The sequence below is a fragment of the Octopus bimaculoides genome, chromosome 3 (genome assembly GCF_046866305.1).
Source record: "Octopus bimaculoides isolate indiv1 chromosome 3, ASM4686630v1, whole genome shotgun sequence".
Lineage (NCBI taxonomy): Eukaryota > Metazoa > Mollusca > Cephalopoda > Octopoda > Octopodidae > Octopus > Octopus bimaculoides.
In genome coordinates, this window is record NC_142930.1 from 112,867,062 (window position 1) to 112,884,019 (window position 16,958).

Sequence of the window (16,958 nt, forward strand, 5' to 3'; positions counted from 1 at the left end):
TTAAAAGGTTTTGACAGAGGGTATTAGTTCATCAGAGCAACGACCATGGAAATACTTATAGAAAAGACAACAGAGATACATTAGATATATTAAATATAATAAATCAAATGTAATTATATTTAATATATCTAACTTGTTTATCCACATAAATGCTCTCTCTCTCTCTCTCTCTCGATATATATATATATATATATATATATATATATATATATGTATATATATATATATATATATATATATATATATATATATATATATATATGTATATATATATATATATATATATATATATATATATATATATATATACCATCTGAACATGGCTGATGCCAGTGGCCCCTGACTGGCTCCTGTGCCAGTAGCATGTAAAAAGCACCCTCTACACACTTGGAGTGGTTGGTGTTAGGAAGGGCATCCAGCTGTAGAAACATTGTCAGATCAGATTGGAGCTGGGTGCAGCTGCTGGCTCTCCAGATCTCAGTCAAAATGTCCAGCCCATGCCAGCATGGAAAGCAGACGTTAAACGATGATGATGATGATACATATACAAATACATACATGTATGTATGTATGCACATACACAGTGGATCCTAATATTCTATAACAGCTAAAAAATATATTCATTAAGAACAAATTGTTTATTTAAGACTGTATATCACAGACCAGTCTCAAGTTCATAGGAATTCTTAAAAGTAATCTAAAAATAATGGTATTAATCCGTATTAGCATTCAGATTATTTTCTCAAAAGTAATTCTTATTCGCTCACAAGGTTTTGAATTAATCATACATTATCTCATAGTTTCGAGATTTCAAACGTATGACTTCATTTTGATAATGACATATTAGGGTAAGTCTGAGAGGCTGGTTCTGGCTAATTTCAACATAAAACGGGTAGAAAATTTGAGCCACGTATGACCGGTTTAGATGTTAAAGGGTGAAATACTGTATGAAGTGACAAGATGGTTAGTAGATGCAAATAATATACGGCTACATAATAAAAAAACATTATTTTTTTAATCATGAATATTTTAGCATTTCTTCAGCTAATATCAATTAGCTACTTTTAATATTAAAATCAGCATTGCTAATCTCACCCAGACAGACATATTAATCCCCAGTTATAGATGGATGTAATACTACACTTGTACTTCTTCTCTAACTCACCACACAAATACAAATCATTATTTTTCTGATATAATCATATTCAGAAAATGTTTTTTTTTCAATGTTCTTTTTTTATGCAAAACGTAATTCTTTCCTTTCTTACTTTTCTTTATTTTGCTTTTTATTTCTTTTACTTGTAAACCAAATTGAACACAAGTTGAAGCTACTCTCAGCCACTAATTCATGACAACTTCTCCATATAGGCACAGGCATGGCTGTGCGGTAAGAATTTTGCTTCCCAATTCCATGGTCCTAGGTTTAGTACCAATATATGGCACCTTGAACAAGTTTTTTCTCCTATAGCCCTAGATCAATCAAAGCCTTGTGAGTTAATTTTTAGACAGAAATTGGAAAAAGCCACCATGTTTGTGTGTGTGTGTGTATAGGCACAGGCATAGCTGTGTGGTAAAAAGTTTGCTTCCCAACCACATGGTTCTGGGTTCAGTCCTACTGTGTGGCACCTTGGGCAAGTGTCTTCTACCATAGCCTCAGGCTGACCAAAGACTTGTGATTGGATTTGGTGGACAGAAGCTGAAAAGAAGCCCATCGTGTATATATATATATATATATATATATATATATATATATATACATCAGTGGCGTGCAGTCTTAGCCTTGTTATATAATCGGAAAATTAGATAAAATAGTTACTTTCTTGCAAAAAATAATCCATCCAGTTTTCGAAATATTCTGTCTTCCCTTCCCCTCTCTCAGTGACTAGTAAAAGCTTTGAGACTCCAGCATATAGACACTGCCTAACTCCCTATCTATGTTAGTTTGTCCTTCCTTCTCCTCTCTCTCTCTCTTTTAGTGACCTGTCAAAAGATATGCTAGGACCGATCTCCCCTTCCCCTCTCTCAGTGACTAGTAAAAGCTTTGAGAAGAGTATGCAATGAGAATCTAGCATATAGACACTCCCTAACTCCCTATTTATGATAGTTTGTCCTTCCTTCCTTCCCCTCTCTCTCTCTCTCTCTTAGTGACCTGTCAAAAGATATGCTAAGACCCCCTCCTCTCTCTGTCAGTGATTCCACAAATTTATCATAGGAAGTAATGCTTTCTGATAATAGCATGGCCCCCACCTCTCTATCTCTTTGTTAGCTGGTTCTGACTGGAACTAGAGCAGTTCTCAGGAACTGCTATAATTAGCCATAATTCTTGGAACAGCCTGGCGGTAAGTTTGAATCTTTTATCCAAAACATTTGTTTGCACTATTATATTTTTGGAGTGTTCTGAAAACAAAAATATTTAATTTGACTGACGTCATTTATCCAGTTTTTTTTTTTAATATACTTACAATATACACAGATGCTTACATGTGTGTTACTTTTTTCCAAATGAGTGAAATGTGTGTTATAAACGATATTTTGAGAAATAGTCTTTCGAAAAGAGACTTCGATGGAAAACAATTAATTATAAACGGTGGGTGACCAAAGAATTCGTATATTTAATCAATAAATATGACAAAAAAACGGAAAGTCATCTAGATACAGCTTCTATCTTCACTGGTCTGTCAAACCAGTGATTTCTTATTTTTGTTAGAAGTATTCAGTGACATTTTTTCTTTTACTGACGTCTTATTTAATATCCAGAGTAAAAGTCATGACATAGTGTATTGTAAAGAGCAAATAGATAAAACTAGAACTGTACTCGAAAACAAACTTGATAATTGTTCAATCTTTTATGATATATTAGGGAAAAAATATGGAGTCGATGCAGGAATCGGAATTCAGAGATCCAAAAATATATCTATTGAGCCTCAACGACATTATTAGAATGCATTGTAACAAAATTATCAGTACAGTAGTTGACCAAATAAAAGCACGATATTCATCCTTAGAAGAGTTTAAATTCATGGAACTTTTGAATTTCAACAAAGTTGATGAATATTGCAAACAATTTCCTGTGGACTCTATACATTCTTTAAAAATCACTTATGGCAGATTTTTTGATGTAATTCGATTACAAAGTGAGCTCAATGTGACGTATTCAATGAAAGATTTTAAAAAGCGAAGTTAAGTCATTTAATGAGTTACATTTACTGCAGTGACCTTGTTGAAGCTATGCCAGAACTCTTCAATCTGTGCAAGTTGATTTTGACAATTCCGTCTACCACTGCTTCTGTAGAGCGATCCTTTTCTGCATTAAGTAGAATCAAAACATACCAAAGAAATGCGACAGGAGAAAGAAGACTGTCTGGGTTAGCACTAATGTCAATTGAAAAAGATTTATTACAACAATTGATGAAAAGAGAAGATTTCTATGAAAATGTGATAGATATATTTTCCCAGGAAGATCGAAGAATTGAATTAATTTATAAATGAGGTAAATAACATTTTAGAACCTTAAAAAAAAAATTAATATATTAAAGGGCATATATTACAGGTTTTGGTTAGTGTTTGTTATAATGTAAGGTTCGACCATCTTACATCAGTATTGTTTGGCAAGAGAAATGGTTCGACTTCTTCGTCACACCTAACCTACATAGGTTTTCCTTTCTGTGCTGCTGGGTGTAGTCTATTTACGGCCGTAAATGTCTTGTTTCAATCTCAGAGATGTTGACTTCTGCCACAACAGTTTTGGGGGGCTTTTTATAATGTTGAATTTTCACTGTCTTTCATTGTGTGTGTATTCATGTATATGAGTGTATTTTCAATGTGTGTGCGTGAGACGTAGTCTTTTAATATATGGAGTTCAGTAAGTCTCAGAACAGTCTGCTTGAGTATCGATAATTTTCCCAGAATTGACAAGTAGCATGATAAAGCACTTGACTTGTCTTCCAGGGCGTAACGATCTTAAAGCATGGCCATATAATGTAACTAAATGTGTTCTCTTAATTAAATCATTTCAATTTGATTCAGCTCAACCAATAGGTATAGGGGCTAATGCAGAATCACACCCCTTTGAAAAACGAATTTTGTGAAAAAATTTTTTCTGATTCCTACCTTTAACAGAGATTCCGAATATGCAAAAATATTAACAGAATCCAATTTCATCTTTATTACATTTCACTAATAATTTTTAGACTTTTTAAGGGAGAGTGAGGATGGGAAAGTACTGACATTTCAAAGAGAGAGAGAAATACAAACAATACACTTATTTCAGGCTCATCTTTACAGAGCCATTTTTTATTCCCTGCTTATTCTAGGTCATATGAGGGTGATTGCATATTCAGAATCTCCCATATGCAAATTGTAGGAATACGAAAATTTATTTACTGAAAAATTGCCGGGGGGGGGGGAGAAATTCATTGCATGCCCAACCCCGGAAATCACCGCACGCCACTGATATACATACATACATATACACACACACACATATATATATATATACATATAATGTATATGTTTGTCTGTGTTTGTTCTCACATCATCACTTGACAACTGATGTTGGTGTGTTTACATCCCAGTAACTTAGTGGTTTGGCAAAAGGGACCAATAGAGTCTCTAGGCTTACAAAGAATAAGACTTGGGGTCAATTTATTCAACTGAAGGCGGTGCTCCAGCATGGCCACAGTCAAATGACTGAAACAAGTAAAAGATGCATGTATGTGTGTATGTATGTATAAACATATACACACAGACACACACACATATCTGTGTGTTTGTGTGTCTTGAAGGGTTTAGTCAAATAAATTGACCCCAGTTCTTGATTTTGCTTTTGATAAACCTGGTGCTTACCTCTCAGTCTTTTTTTTTTTGTTTGCTGAACCACTAAGTTACAAGGATGTAAACAAACCAACACCAGTTGTCAAGCAGTTGAAGGGGACAAACTCACACATGCATACACATATATAAACACCTATACACATACACACATCTGCAATGAATTTTTACAGTTTCCATTGACCAAATCCACTCATAAGTCTTTGGGCAGCCCAATGTTATAGAAGAAGATAATTACCCAAGACGCTATACAGTGGAACTGAACTCAAGACCACATGGTAGGGAACCAAGCTTCTTAACCATACACTCACACCTGTGCCTATATACTGTTTAATACTGATAAATTTCTCTTGGCAATTTTTTTCTAATAAAATGCAAAAGGCACATATTATGTTATATAAATGTTTTATCTTCTAATATAATGGAGAAAGCCACTTATTAATTAGTTGGAATTATGTAACTTTTATTAAGAGAAAGCAATTATTAAAAGGTTAGACTGTCTGGAAAATTTCTTTAAATTTCAGTTTTAATATATTTTTATCAAAATGTGGTTTATTAGTTTCGTTTATAATCCAGTATTTCAAGTACAAAGTTCAATCACAAATCTTATCCAAATGTGATGTTTTAATTTACTATGGGAGAAGTACCACAGATGCCATCTTCATAATGAGACAGTTGAAAGAAAAGTATTTAGCCAAAAGACATAATTTTTTTTTTTTTTTTTTTTTATGGTATCCTTCTGAAAATAGGCCTTTGCACCCAAAATATAAAAGGCTTTTTTAAACTGTCTGTATTGTTAGAAGCTTTCCATCTTTCTCATTTCATTTATCATTCCACTTCTATACTACAATGCTTCAAGCAAACTACAACCCTCATATTTAGAAAATTATAAACTTAAGAAACCGCATAGAAATCATCTCTCTCTTTCTCCCTCCCTCTCCATGTGCCATGCCTGTAGGCATCAGCAATAATAGATCCCTCTACCTAAGTCTGCAGATTCGTGATTTTTTTTGAGAAAGTATCAACAATAGTTTCTTGTTGCTTTCTGTTGATTCATTTACTGCTTTCTCTGCTCATCTCCTGCTCTCCTGAGATTACCCTGGAGGCACATGACTGATTTGATCCCAAGCAGATTGCTTCACATGACATCAGGCCATATTCACATAACAGAGAGCCAGAGTGACACACCTCTAAGGACCAGGCCTCTTCTGAGTCTTATAAGCCTTAGTCACAGGAACATTTTACCAATATTAAGAAAATTATTACATCAGCCTTCAAAGGCAGAGGTATTGTTTTCAGTTGTATTTGTTTGTTTGTTTATTTGTCCGTGGACACGATATCTCAAGAACTGCTGGCTGGATTTGGATGAAACTTTCAGGGATGTTCGGCCTAGTGACTGGCACGAACTGATTAGATTTTGGGATCAATCCAGTACCGGACAAGGATTCTGGATTATTTCTCCTATTTTTTTTACTTCATTTTTGAGAGCAGTCAGGTTCGTTTTTAGTATTCTCGTTTGTGAGAGCAGTCAAATTTATTTCAGATATTCTCATTTTAAAAATCATCTCTGGCTAATCATTGAGAGGACGTTAGTGTTGCCTTGGCAGAGGTTTGCGCTCTCTGAGTGCTCTTGTTATATTTTGATATGACAGTTAATGGCATTGAACCTTTGGGCAAGTATCTTCTACCATAGCCCTGGGCTAACCAAAGCCTAAAGAGTAGATATGATAAATGGAAACTAAAAGGAACCTGCTATTTAGTGTGTTATATATCTCCTTGTCTTAGTATCATATGATAGTTGAAAATGATTGTCACTGTCATACAAGCAGTATCATTCGTTTCAAGTATAAGAAGATGCAAAATACATCTGCAAGGATAGTCAGTATACTTGATGTACAAACCCCTTCATCAATCTTAACAATGTACACAAGCCTTGTTATCCACCCTCAACATAGCACTTGACAAGTTAGGCCCAGTTGCTATTTCTCTGGGTTTTCAACTAGGGTCCATATAAGATATAGCTGTTAAGAATTTAAGTGCAATAAATTGGTTATATTTCAAAAACAGAAAAAATATTTCAGCAATTTTTTATAAAATTCCTCATAATATTTAATCATAAAAATAAAATAGGTCGACTTTGCCTTTCATCCTTTTGGGGTCGATAAATTAAGTACCAGTTTTGTACTGGGTTGATCTAATCGACTGGCCCCCTCCCCAAATATTTCGCGCCTTGTGCCTTGAATAGAAAAGAATACCGATCAACACTGTGAATTATTATTATTGCTACATATACAGCGCCGAGCTGGCAGAAACGTTTGCACGCCGGGCGAAATGATTAGTGGTATTTCGTCTGTCTTTACAATCTGAGTTCAAATTCTGCCATGGTCAACTTTGCCTTTCATCCTTTCGGGGTCCATTAATTAAGTACCAGTTGCATACTGGGGTCGATTTAATCGACTGGCTACCACCCCAAAACTTTTGGGCCTTGTGCCTAGAGTAGAAAAGATTTTTTAACCACTGAGGTTGACTTTGCATTTCATCCTTTTGGGGGTCGATAAATTAAGTACCGGTGAAACATGGGGGGGGGGCGATGTAATCGACTAGTCCCCTTGTCCCGAATTTCAGGCCTTGTGCCTTTTGTAGAATGGATTATTTTAAGAGACTGTGAAAAAACTTTGTTAGAGATGTATTTATTGCAAAGACCAACAAGTTTTCTTTCTCCAACGTTTTAAATAGTTCAACCTACACAAATCAATGTGTGACAAACAAAACAAGAACGTTAAAAGACGTATCTATAAGACTAGTTTTAAAACATCAAATGATTATGGAGTTCCACTGGAATAAAATAGTGATCAAAGAGCTCCATGGATAAAATATTATTGAAAACCCCCAGATTAGAAACAGAGCCAAAGCCAGCATATTTCAAATATGTCATAATACTGTTGTAAAGATGTCAACATCGGACAAACTTCTATTTAGACACACATCCCCGATTCTAAAACCACCTAAACTCCATGGGAAAATAGTGATGACACGCTTCCAAATTATCAGGGGAAACTACTCTTAACTTCTACATCAAGAGTTGCTTCCCTTGATCAATAAATTGATTGTTCCTTTATGCAAATTATGGTTGTGTTGGTTGTTACTATGATGAAATGGAGAAATTTGACCCATGTGCCTTTATGTAAATCGTCAATCATATTTGTCATGCATTTAACAACGAGCGATGGTTACGAACTAATAAAATGAATTCAAATTAAGAAATCTATCATGCTGTATATGACGATAGACGGAATCATACGATATGTATACATATAAAGATAATCGATAATGTAGTACTTATTAAGTTCAGAATGAAAAAAAATAATTCGATTTCTTTTTATTTTAACACATCAAAAAATCACGAAAATTATCGATTGTAACACATCCAGTATCAATCACAGTGGTTATCACTTCCAAGAATTTCAAAGACATCAAAGTCTTTCGTTTTTGCTATCTTTAAAACAATATCATTTTTTTTTTTTAATCGAAAATTGTAACATAAGATATAAATAAAATTATTGAAACGTAGCAAAAGATTTCAATTTGGAAAAAGAAATTTCAGTCTCGGTAATTTACATTTTCACATTTATGTTCATCATCAGAAATAAATTCTGTGAACATGGAATAAAAATAAAAAGAGAAATTTTAACACGATAGGCGCATGAGTGGCTGTGTGATTAGTAGCTTGCTTACCAACCACATGGTTCCAGGTTCAGTCCCACTACGTGGCACCTTGGGCAAGTGTCTGCTACTATAGCCTCGGGCCGACCAAAGCCTTGTGAGTGGATTTGGTAGACAGAAACTGAAAGAATTTAGTAAAATAACTTAGTTATCATTAAGCTAGTGTTATGAACATAAATTCTGACTAAGGTTTGGTGGAAGATTTTAAGTTTTGATGTCACTGGTGCTAAGCTGTATCGGCCCCTTTGCCTTTCCCTTGGATAAGACTGGTGACGTAGAGAGGGGAGACCGGTATGCATGGGCGACTGCTGGTCTTCCATAAAACAACCTTGCCCGGACTTGTGCCTAGGAGGGTAACTTTCTAAGTGCAATCCCATGGTCATTCATGACCGAAAGGGGTTGTCATTACCTTTTGCCTTTACCCATCTAATACATATATCTATGACTTTATCTACCTTCTGTACTCTCTTCATTCTATTTGTCTGCACATACAAGAGTATGTGAGTGTATTATCATCATCAATAGCATAAACAAGAGATGAAGTCTCTCAAAAAAGTGGGATATCACACTGTGCATTTAACTTCAGGTAATCTACTCAAAGCTTATAAGAGTTTACCTAGCATCTGTCACTCAAAGATAACATTTTCATATCATAAATCATAACATAAATAAGAACAAGCTGAAAAAAGTTCAGAGAGCTTCTAGTTTTGTTGGTAACAAAGGGCCTCACTTTTAGAGTGAAAGGCAGATTGTATGATGTCTGTATGCAGACAGCCATACTACATGGTAGTGAAATGTGAGCTGTGATTGTAGAGGACATGCAACGGCTTGAAAAAAATGTAGCTAGTATGCTTCACTAGATGTACAATGTCAGTGTGAATGTACAACAGAGTACAAGAGTCTTAAGTGGAAAATTGGGCATAAGAAATATCAGATGTGGTGTACAAAAGAGAAGGCTGCACTGCTATGGTCATGTGATGCATATGGACAAGGACAGCTTTGTAAAGAAGTGCAAATCTGTAACTGTGAAGGGAACTTGTGGAAGAGGTAAATGTAGGAAGACGTGGAACAAGGTGATGAAATGTGATCTTCAGATGTTGAGATTCATGGAGGTGATGACAAGTGACCAAGAAATCGGGTAATTTGTTGTGCTTGAGAAAACAAATCAAGCTAAGTGAAATTGCAGTCGCAGACAGTGCCAGTAACACATAAAAGCACCCGTGCCACTGACATGTAAGAGGCACATGTGCCAGTGACACATAAAGGGCGCCCATACCGGTGACACGTAAAAGGACAGCAGTGCTGGTGACATGTAAAAGACACCCAGTAAACTCTTTAAAATGGTTGGCACTAGGAAGGGCATCCAGTCATAGAAATCAAGCCAGGACAGACAACTGGAGCCTGGTGCAGTTCTCCAGCTTACCAGCTTCATATCAGACTGTCTAACCCATGCCAGCATGGGAAACAAACGTTAAAATGATGATGGTGAAGAAATTAAATCCACTGACATCGTCAGCCAACACATATACTTGCATATGTAAATGCATCAGCATTTACATTCATACATGCCTTGAAACCAACGCACCTGAGACAACTCCTGGTTTTGCAAGGCAAGCTTCCTGTTTTGAGTGTTTCCAAGGGACGGATTTGATTGAAGTTTTTTCAGGTACAAGGGATTATGTCTAAGATTCATTGAGTTAAAATATTTTGCTGTGACAATGCACCCTTTAGTCAAAACAAAAAAGGGAGAAGCAAACAAATACAAACAAATAGAATTTGAAATTTTAGTATTTTATAAAGTATATAGATTAGTTTTATATAGATTATAGCAACCACACGGAGCTGATATAATCTTTAGGATTATTGATTACTATTTTTTTTGTCTCTACAACTTCTTTTTTATCGGTATCAAGGTAAATTTATTATCAACATATTTTTACAGGAAGAAAAAGAAAAGAAAGAAAAACATTAAACGTGGAAAAGATCAAACTATTGAGGAAAAAAACCCATAATTACCTCACCAAGGAAACAAAGAAAAATAAAAAAACGGGGGAAGGAGAATTGAGCTGCAAAAGATTTGTGGGTTGGGGTTTGGTGGGGGTAATGAGTTGTATACCCCAGAACAAATGGTGTGGTCAGCCGCATCTCACAGACATAATTACAAAGGTTTTTGCCACAGAGAATGGCCCAGGTTTCCAATAAGATTAATGGCTGAACAAAAAGGAAATTATATACCACTCATGAATGAAGTTTCTATAGTTGAAAGAGAACCACGGAACAAACTTAGAAATAAATAAGTTCATTTTATATCTCTGCAAAAAGGAAATTATTGGTAATTCTGAGAACAAAACAAATATCTTCAGTCTCAAACCTTCCCTTCATATTTCCTAACTTGCTTTTCATGTTGTTAAACAGACTTGCAAAACAATTCATTTGCAGGCGTAAAGAATGAAGTTTTATCAAACGTTACAAAAACTTACCAAAATCCGTAACAGCACAACTTAACAAACGGTGGGTGATGGGATTGTATGCTAAACACTGGATGGCATCACTGTGACTGGAAAAAAAAAATACATCAAAATCAAATCAAATCACAATCGAACGGAAATTGTAGTTGTGATCCCCGTGCCAGTGGCATGTAAAAAGCACCATCCGATGGTGGCCGATGCCAGTGCCACCTTGACTGGCTTCCGTGCCAGTGGCATGTATAAAGCACCATCCAATCATGGTTGATGCCAGCCCTCTGTGGTCCTTGTGCTGGTGACACATAAAAAAGCACCCACTACACTTTCAGAGTGGTTGGCATTAGGAAGGGCATTCAGCTGTAGAAACATTGCCAGATCAGGCTGGAGCTTGGTGCAGCTTCCTCGCTTCCTAGACCCCAGTCGAACCGTCCAACCCATGCCAGCATGGAAAACGGACGTTAAACGATGATGATGATGATGATGATGACAGAAAACACAAATCGTTTTTAAGACAATAAAAGACAGAACTTAGCAAAGAATTCAACTGTTTTGAAACAAATCTTTCTTTTACTTGTTTTGGTCATTGTGGTCACGCTTGAAGGGTTTACTTGAACAGATCAATCCCAGTATTCTTTCACTTGTTTCAGTCATTTGACCGTGGCCATGCTGGAGCACCGCTTTAGTTGAACAAATTGACACAGGACTTATTCTTCGAAAGCCTAGTACTTATTCTATCTGTCACTTTTGCCGAACCACTAAATTATGGGGACGTAAACTCACAAACTTCGGTTGTCAAGTGATGGTGGGGTGGAACAAAACACAGACATATACACAAACACACACACACATATCCATATATGACGGGCTTCTTTCAGTTTCTGTCTACCAAATCTACTCACAAGGTTTTGGTCGGCCTGAGGCTATAGTAGAAAACACTTGCCCAAGGTGCCATGCAGTGGGACTGAACCCGGAATCATGTGGTTGGTAAGCAAGCTACTTACCGCACAGCCACTCCTGTGAGTTTTTTTTGTGAAACTTGTTATACATGCTATCAGCATCACTATAAATGCCAAAACACACTTGTAATAATCAAAACATTTACATATATTCATCACCATCATCATCATCATCATCATCATATGTTTAAAGACACTGATATGTAGATACACACATGTTTAGTTATAACTATTTTATCTTTCCTCGAGGCAAATTATTTCATGTTATTTGAAAGGAAATTATCCTTTAGAAAAGGAGAAAAAATTAATTGCACTTTGATGTATAGCAAAAAATATCGAAAAGAAAAATTCAAACAAAAACAAGGAGCTTAGAGAAGATTTGAATATTTTTCAAGAATTTTTATGAAAATTTTAGTCACTACATGCATTATTCTTTTATTCATTACAGTCTCCCCAACATCGCCTGACAACTGATGTTGGTGTATTTATGTACCCGTAACTTAGCAGTTCGGCAAAAGAGAACGATAGAATATGTACTACAAAGAATAAGTCCTGGGGTCGATCTGTTTCACTAAAGGCGGTGCTCCAGCATGACCATAATCAAATGACTGAAACAAATAAAAAAGAATACCAAGTGCAAAGGAGAATAACGTTTTAAACATTTTATGGTGTTGGTGTGTTTATGTCCCCATAATTTAGCGGTTCAGCAAAAGAGTGGGGCAGAATAAATACCAGGACAGGGGTCAATTCATTCATCTAAAATTCCTGAAACAGATAAAAGAAAAAGGAAAAAGATACACACACACACACACACAACCACCATCAGCATCATCCTCGTCATCTTCACCACCACCACCACCACCACCACCACCACCACCACCACCACCACCATCATCATCATCATCATCATCATCATCATCATCATCATTTCAGCATTCACTTTTCCATGTTTGCATGGGTAAGATGGAATTCAGAGGGGCAGATTTTTCTATGGTTGGATGCCCTACTTGCCAGCAACCCTCACCTGTTTCCAAGGAAAGTAATATTCCCCAATGGCCAGGCACATCTCCATGAAACATTGAAAATAACTGACACTGCTTGTATAACAGTGATGCTCATTTACAACTGCCATGCAATGCCAAGATGAGGAGGTACAAAAACAAACACACGCACATGCACACATATGTGTGTGTGTGTGTGTGTCGCATTAGGAAGGGCATCCAGCCACAGAAACCAAACCAAAATCAGACTGGAGCCAGGAACAGCTTTTCAGCTTAGCAGTTTCCAGTCAAAACATCTAACCCATGTCGGCATGTATGTATTTGTGTGTCTGTGTTTGTCTCCCCAACATCGCTTGACAACTGATGTTGGTGTATTTACATCCCCGTAACTTAGCAGTTCGGCAAAAGAGAACGGTACTGAATGATGATGATGATGATGATGATTTACACACGTGTTATGCTTCTTTCAGTTTTTGGTCTACCAAATCCATTCACGAGGCTTTAGTCCTCCTGGGGCTACAGAAGAAGACTCTTGCCCAAGGTACCACACAGTGAAATTGGACCTGAAACCGTGTAGGCAGGAAGTGAATTTCTTGACGACTCAGTCATGTCTGCAACATATAAACGCATGCATCCAACTGGCATACTTTGCATCTACCAATTTTCATTCACAACGTAGAAAATATATTACCCAGTGTGTTCATAAGTTCACACATGGAAATACCATATACTTACTTACATGACCCGATTTTTTGTCCGATGTCACTTTGTCCATGCCGTTTGGTCTGATGTGATTTTGTCCGATGATTTTTTTGTCCTACACTTTACTTGTTTCAGTCATTTTGACTGCGGCCATGCTGGAGCACTGCCTTTAGTTGAGCAAACCGACCCCAGGACTTATTCCTTGCAAGCCTAGTACTTATTCTATCAGTCTCTTTTGCCGAACCGCTAAGTTACGGGGACATAAACACCCAGCATTGGTCGTCAAGCGATGTTGGGGGGGACAAACACAGACACACAAACACACATATACATATATACGACGGGCTTCTTTCAGTTTCCGTCTACCAAATCCACTCACAAGGCTTTGGTCGGCCCGAGGCTATAGTAGAAGACACTTGCCCAAGGTGCCACGCAGTGGGACTGAACCTGGAACCATGTGGTTGGTAAGCAAGCTACTGGTCCAATTTTGAATAAACTCTTTAGAAAATAAGGTGAACATCAAGATCAATAACCATCGAGAATTTTATTGATAGGATTTGTCATTGGACAAAAAAATCATTGGCCAAAAACACATGGACGAAAAGATGTTTGACGAAGTGACGTCATATGAAAAGACCATAGTACCACTTACTTAAATTTCAGGATACCATCCAGCTTACTTGTCCAAATAATAACACATTTGTCTGCAGATCCTGATGCAAAACGCTGACCATCTTTGGCGTAGTCTACACAGTATACTTTATCTTTATGACCTTTCAAGGGTTGTATGAGATTGCCATCTGCAGTATTGTAGACAAGCACTTTCTGGCCAACTGCCGCAACTAGCTGGCTATTATCAGGCTTTAGACATACATCAAAAACACTGCAACAGAACAGAAACAGAAAAAAACAATATTACAATGAATTTATAAACATTTGTTGTTCTCAAGCAGACAATTAATACAAGGGAGGTAACAATTTCTACATAATATTTGGTGGGATAACTACTGTATTTGATGGCCTATACTTTTGTAAAATAAATTACCACTAAAATAACGTTTTAATTCCTCCACTTACCTGTATAACTTTATGTTATTACCGGTAATTATAAGCAATTTATTGCATCTACATTTGATATAAACACACTGTAGGTGATTGTTCACCAATAGATGGCAGTACATGTTTTGTAAACATACATACCATTTTGAGCAAGTTTTGAGCCTGTATTGAGTGCATTGGATGCAGGGAGATTTTTTAAGCCATTTTGGGGTAAAAGAGGTACATCTTGTAGACCATCAAATACGGCAATTAATAAACAGCTTTCTGTGACTTTTATTAAAAGAAAGCATTTAATAAAGTCTACGTTGTCTAAAAAATTATTTAAATTCCAATTTTATTACATTTCTATAAAAATGTGGTTTTTAAACTTGCTTTTATTATTGAAGATTTCAACAACAGGAAACTAAGATAACACTGTGAGATAATTAGCATTCCCTCTTTGGTTTCTCCCTCTCTCTCTCTTGCACTTTTCATGATGTTATTTCCAGAGACACTTGCATAAAAACATTTCACCAAATTATAAGTTTGACCCTAATCTATGTCAGCCAAATCATGTTGATTCCAATACCCTTTCATACTTGTTGAGAGTTTTTGAAGAAACAGAAAGCTGAAGAGAAAGTGGTTTTAATTTCTTTTACATTAATTGTACCAAATATAAAACTGTAGTTGAAATGATTCAACCAGAAATTGAAAAAAAAACAGAATCACAAACCAAACATATCGCCAATTTTGTAGCACTTGAAATGAATGAATAAATGTTAATGAAATGGTGGGCAAGGCAAGGCAGGGGATACTAGAAATTACTGGATTATTAGTTAGGTCTTTTATTTTAAATACTACAAATTATTTTCCTTTGGCAAAGAGACAAAACATTATAGAAAAAGAGAGGTCATTTTTTTAATGAGAAACATAACTGTAAATTATCATTATTATTATTAAGACTAAAATATATGAAAATGAAAATCAGTCAAAAGAATTCAGAAATTCAAACAGTCATAAATTAAAGAAAATTTATGATATATTCATCAAAAATACACATGAAATATAGACTATTACAATTTTATGTAAAAAAACAATTAACTCTTTTGTTACTGTATTTATTTTGAGATGCTCTGTGTTTCTTTCAATTAATTTTAAATATAACAAAGAATTTAGTAAAATAACTTCATTATCATTAAGCTAGTGTTATGAACATAAATTGCGACTAAGGTTTGGTGGAAGATTTTAATTCAAAACCTATGAAAACAAAACATTTGTACTCAGAGCCAGAGGTGGTTTCAGCCAAGATAGTATCAAAAGGGTTAAAAATATCATGGTAATTTTAACCCTTTTGTTACCAAATTTCATTTGAGATGTTCTGTGTTTCTTTCAATTAATTTTAAATATAACAAAGAATTTAGTAAAATAACTTAATTATCATTAAGCTTGTGTTAGGAACATAAATTGTGACTAAGGTTTGGTGGAAGGTTTTAATTCAGAACTTTTGTAAACAAGACATTTGTACTCAGAGCCAGAACCGATTTCAGCTGGGTTGGTAATGAGAGGGTTAAGCTACATCATGAAAGGAAAATAATCAAATTAAAATAAAATGAGCTTCTGTAGATAGGTTTAAATGTTTATTTTCATAGCTAATTCTTTTAGGCATGTGTGTGTGTATGAAGGCGCATGGCCTAGTGGTTAGAGTGTTGCAATCATGATGGCCAGATCATGTAGCATTGCCATCTGAAAATGTTGGAAAAGTTTCATCAAAGATGACTTTAAAGTATCCTGAACATTGGTTGAGAAGACAGAAGAACAAATGTGAGCATCTTGAAAGCAGTCAAAACAACAAGCAACAAGACTCACATCATCAAGAGCCTGTTGAGATGGAGTGAGCATGTTGTTCAAATGTCAGATAACCGTTTACCAAAACAGATCTTCTATTCTCGACTGAGAGAAATAAAAAGGAAGAAAGAAGAACAGAAGAAGAGATACAGGGATGAGTTGAAGGCCAAGAAGACAAAAGAATTGACTTCAATAAATGGGAAGAAAATGCAAATGACCAATCCTCTGGAGATCCATCATCAGTGAAGGAACAACTTGACCAACTTGCAGAAGATCCTTCAAAGCCTGAATTGGACTCATCGGCCACCTTTCAGTGTACCAACAAGCTAACAGGGACTAGAATGAAGACCCTCATCCTCTGAAGGAAGAGGGATAGCTACAACAACCGCGATAACATA

General features: G+C 35.9%; 1 protein-coding gene across 1 annotated transcript in view; it reads right to left on the minus strand.

Moving 5' to 3' along the window:
- The window catches only part of LOC106871393 (intraflagellar transport protein 122 homolog), a 258,134-nt gene that overhangs the window by 239,172 nt on the left and 2,004 nt on the right, over positions 1-16,958 (minus strand). Inside the window, 2 exon segments of the mRNA XM_089349475.1 lie at positions 11,034-11,110; positions 14,330-14,560. Of these exon segments, the coding sequence (XP_089205601.1) occupies positions 11,034-11,110; positions 14,330-14,560 (308 nt within the window).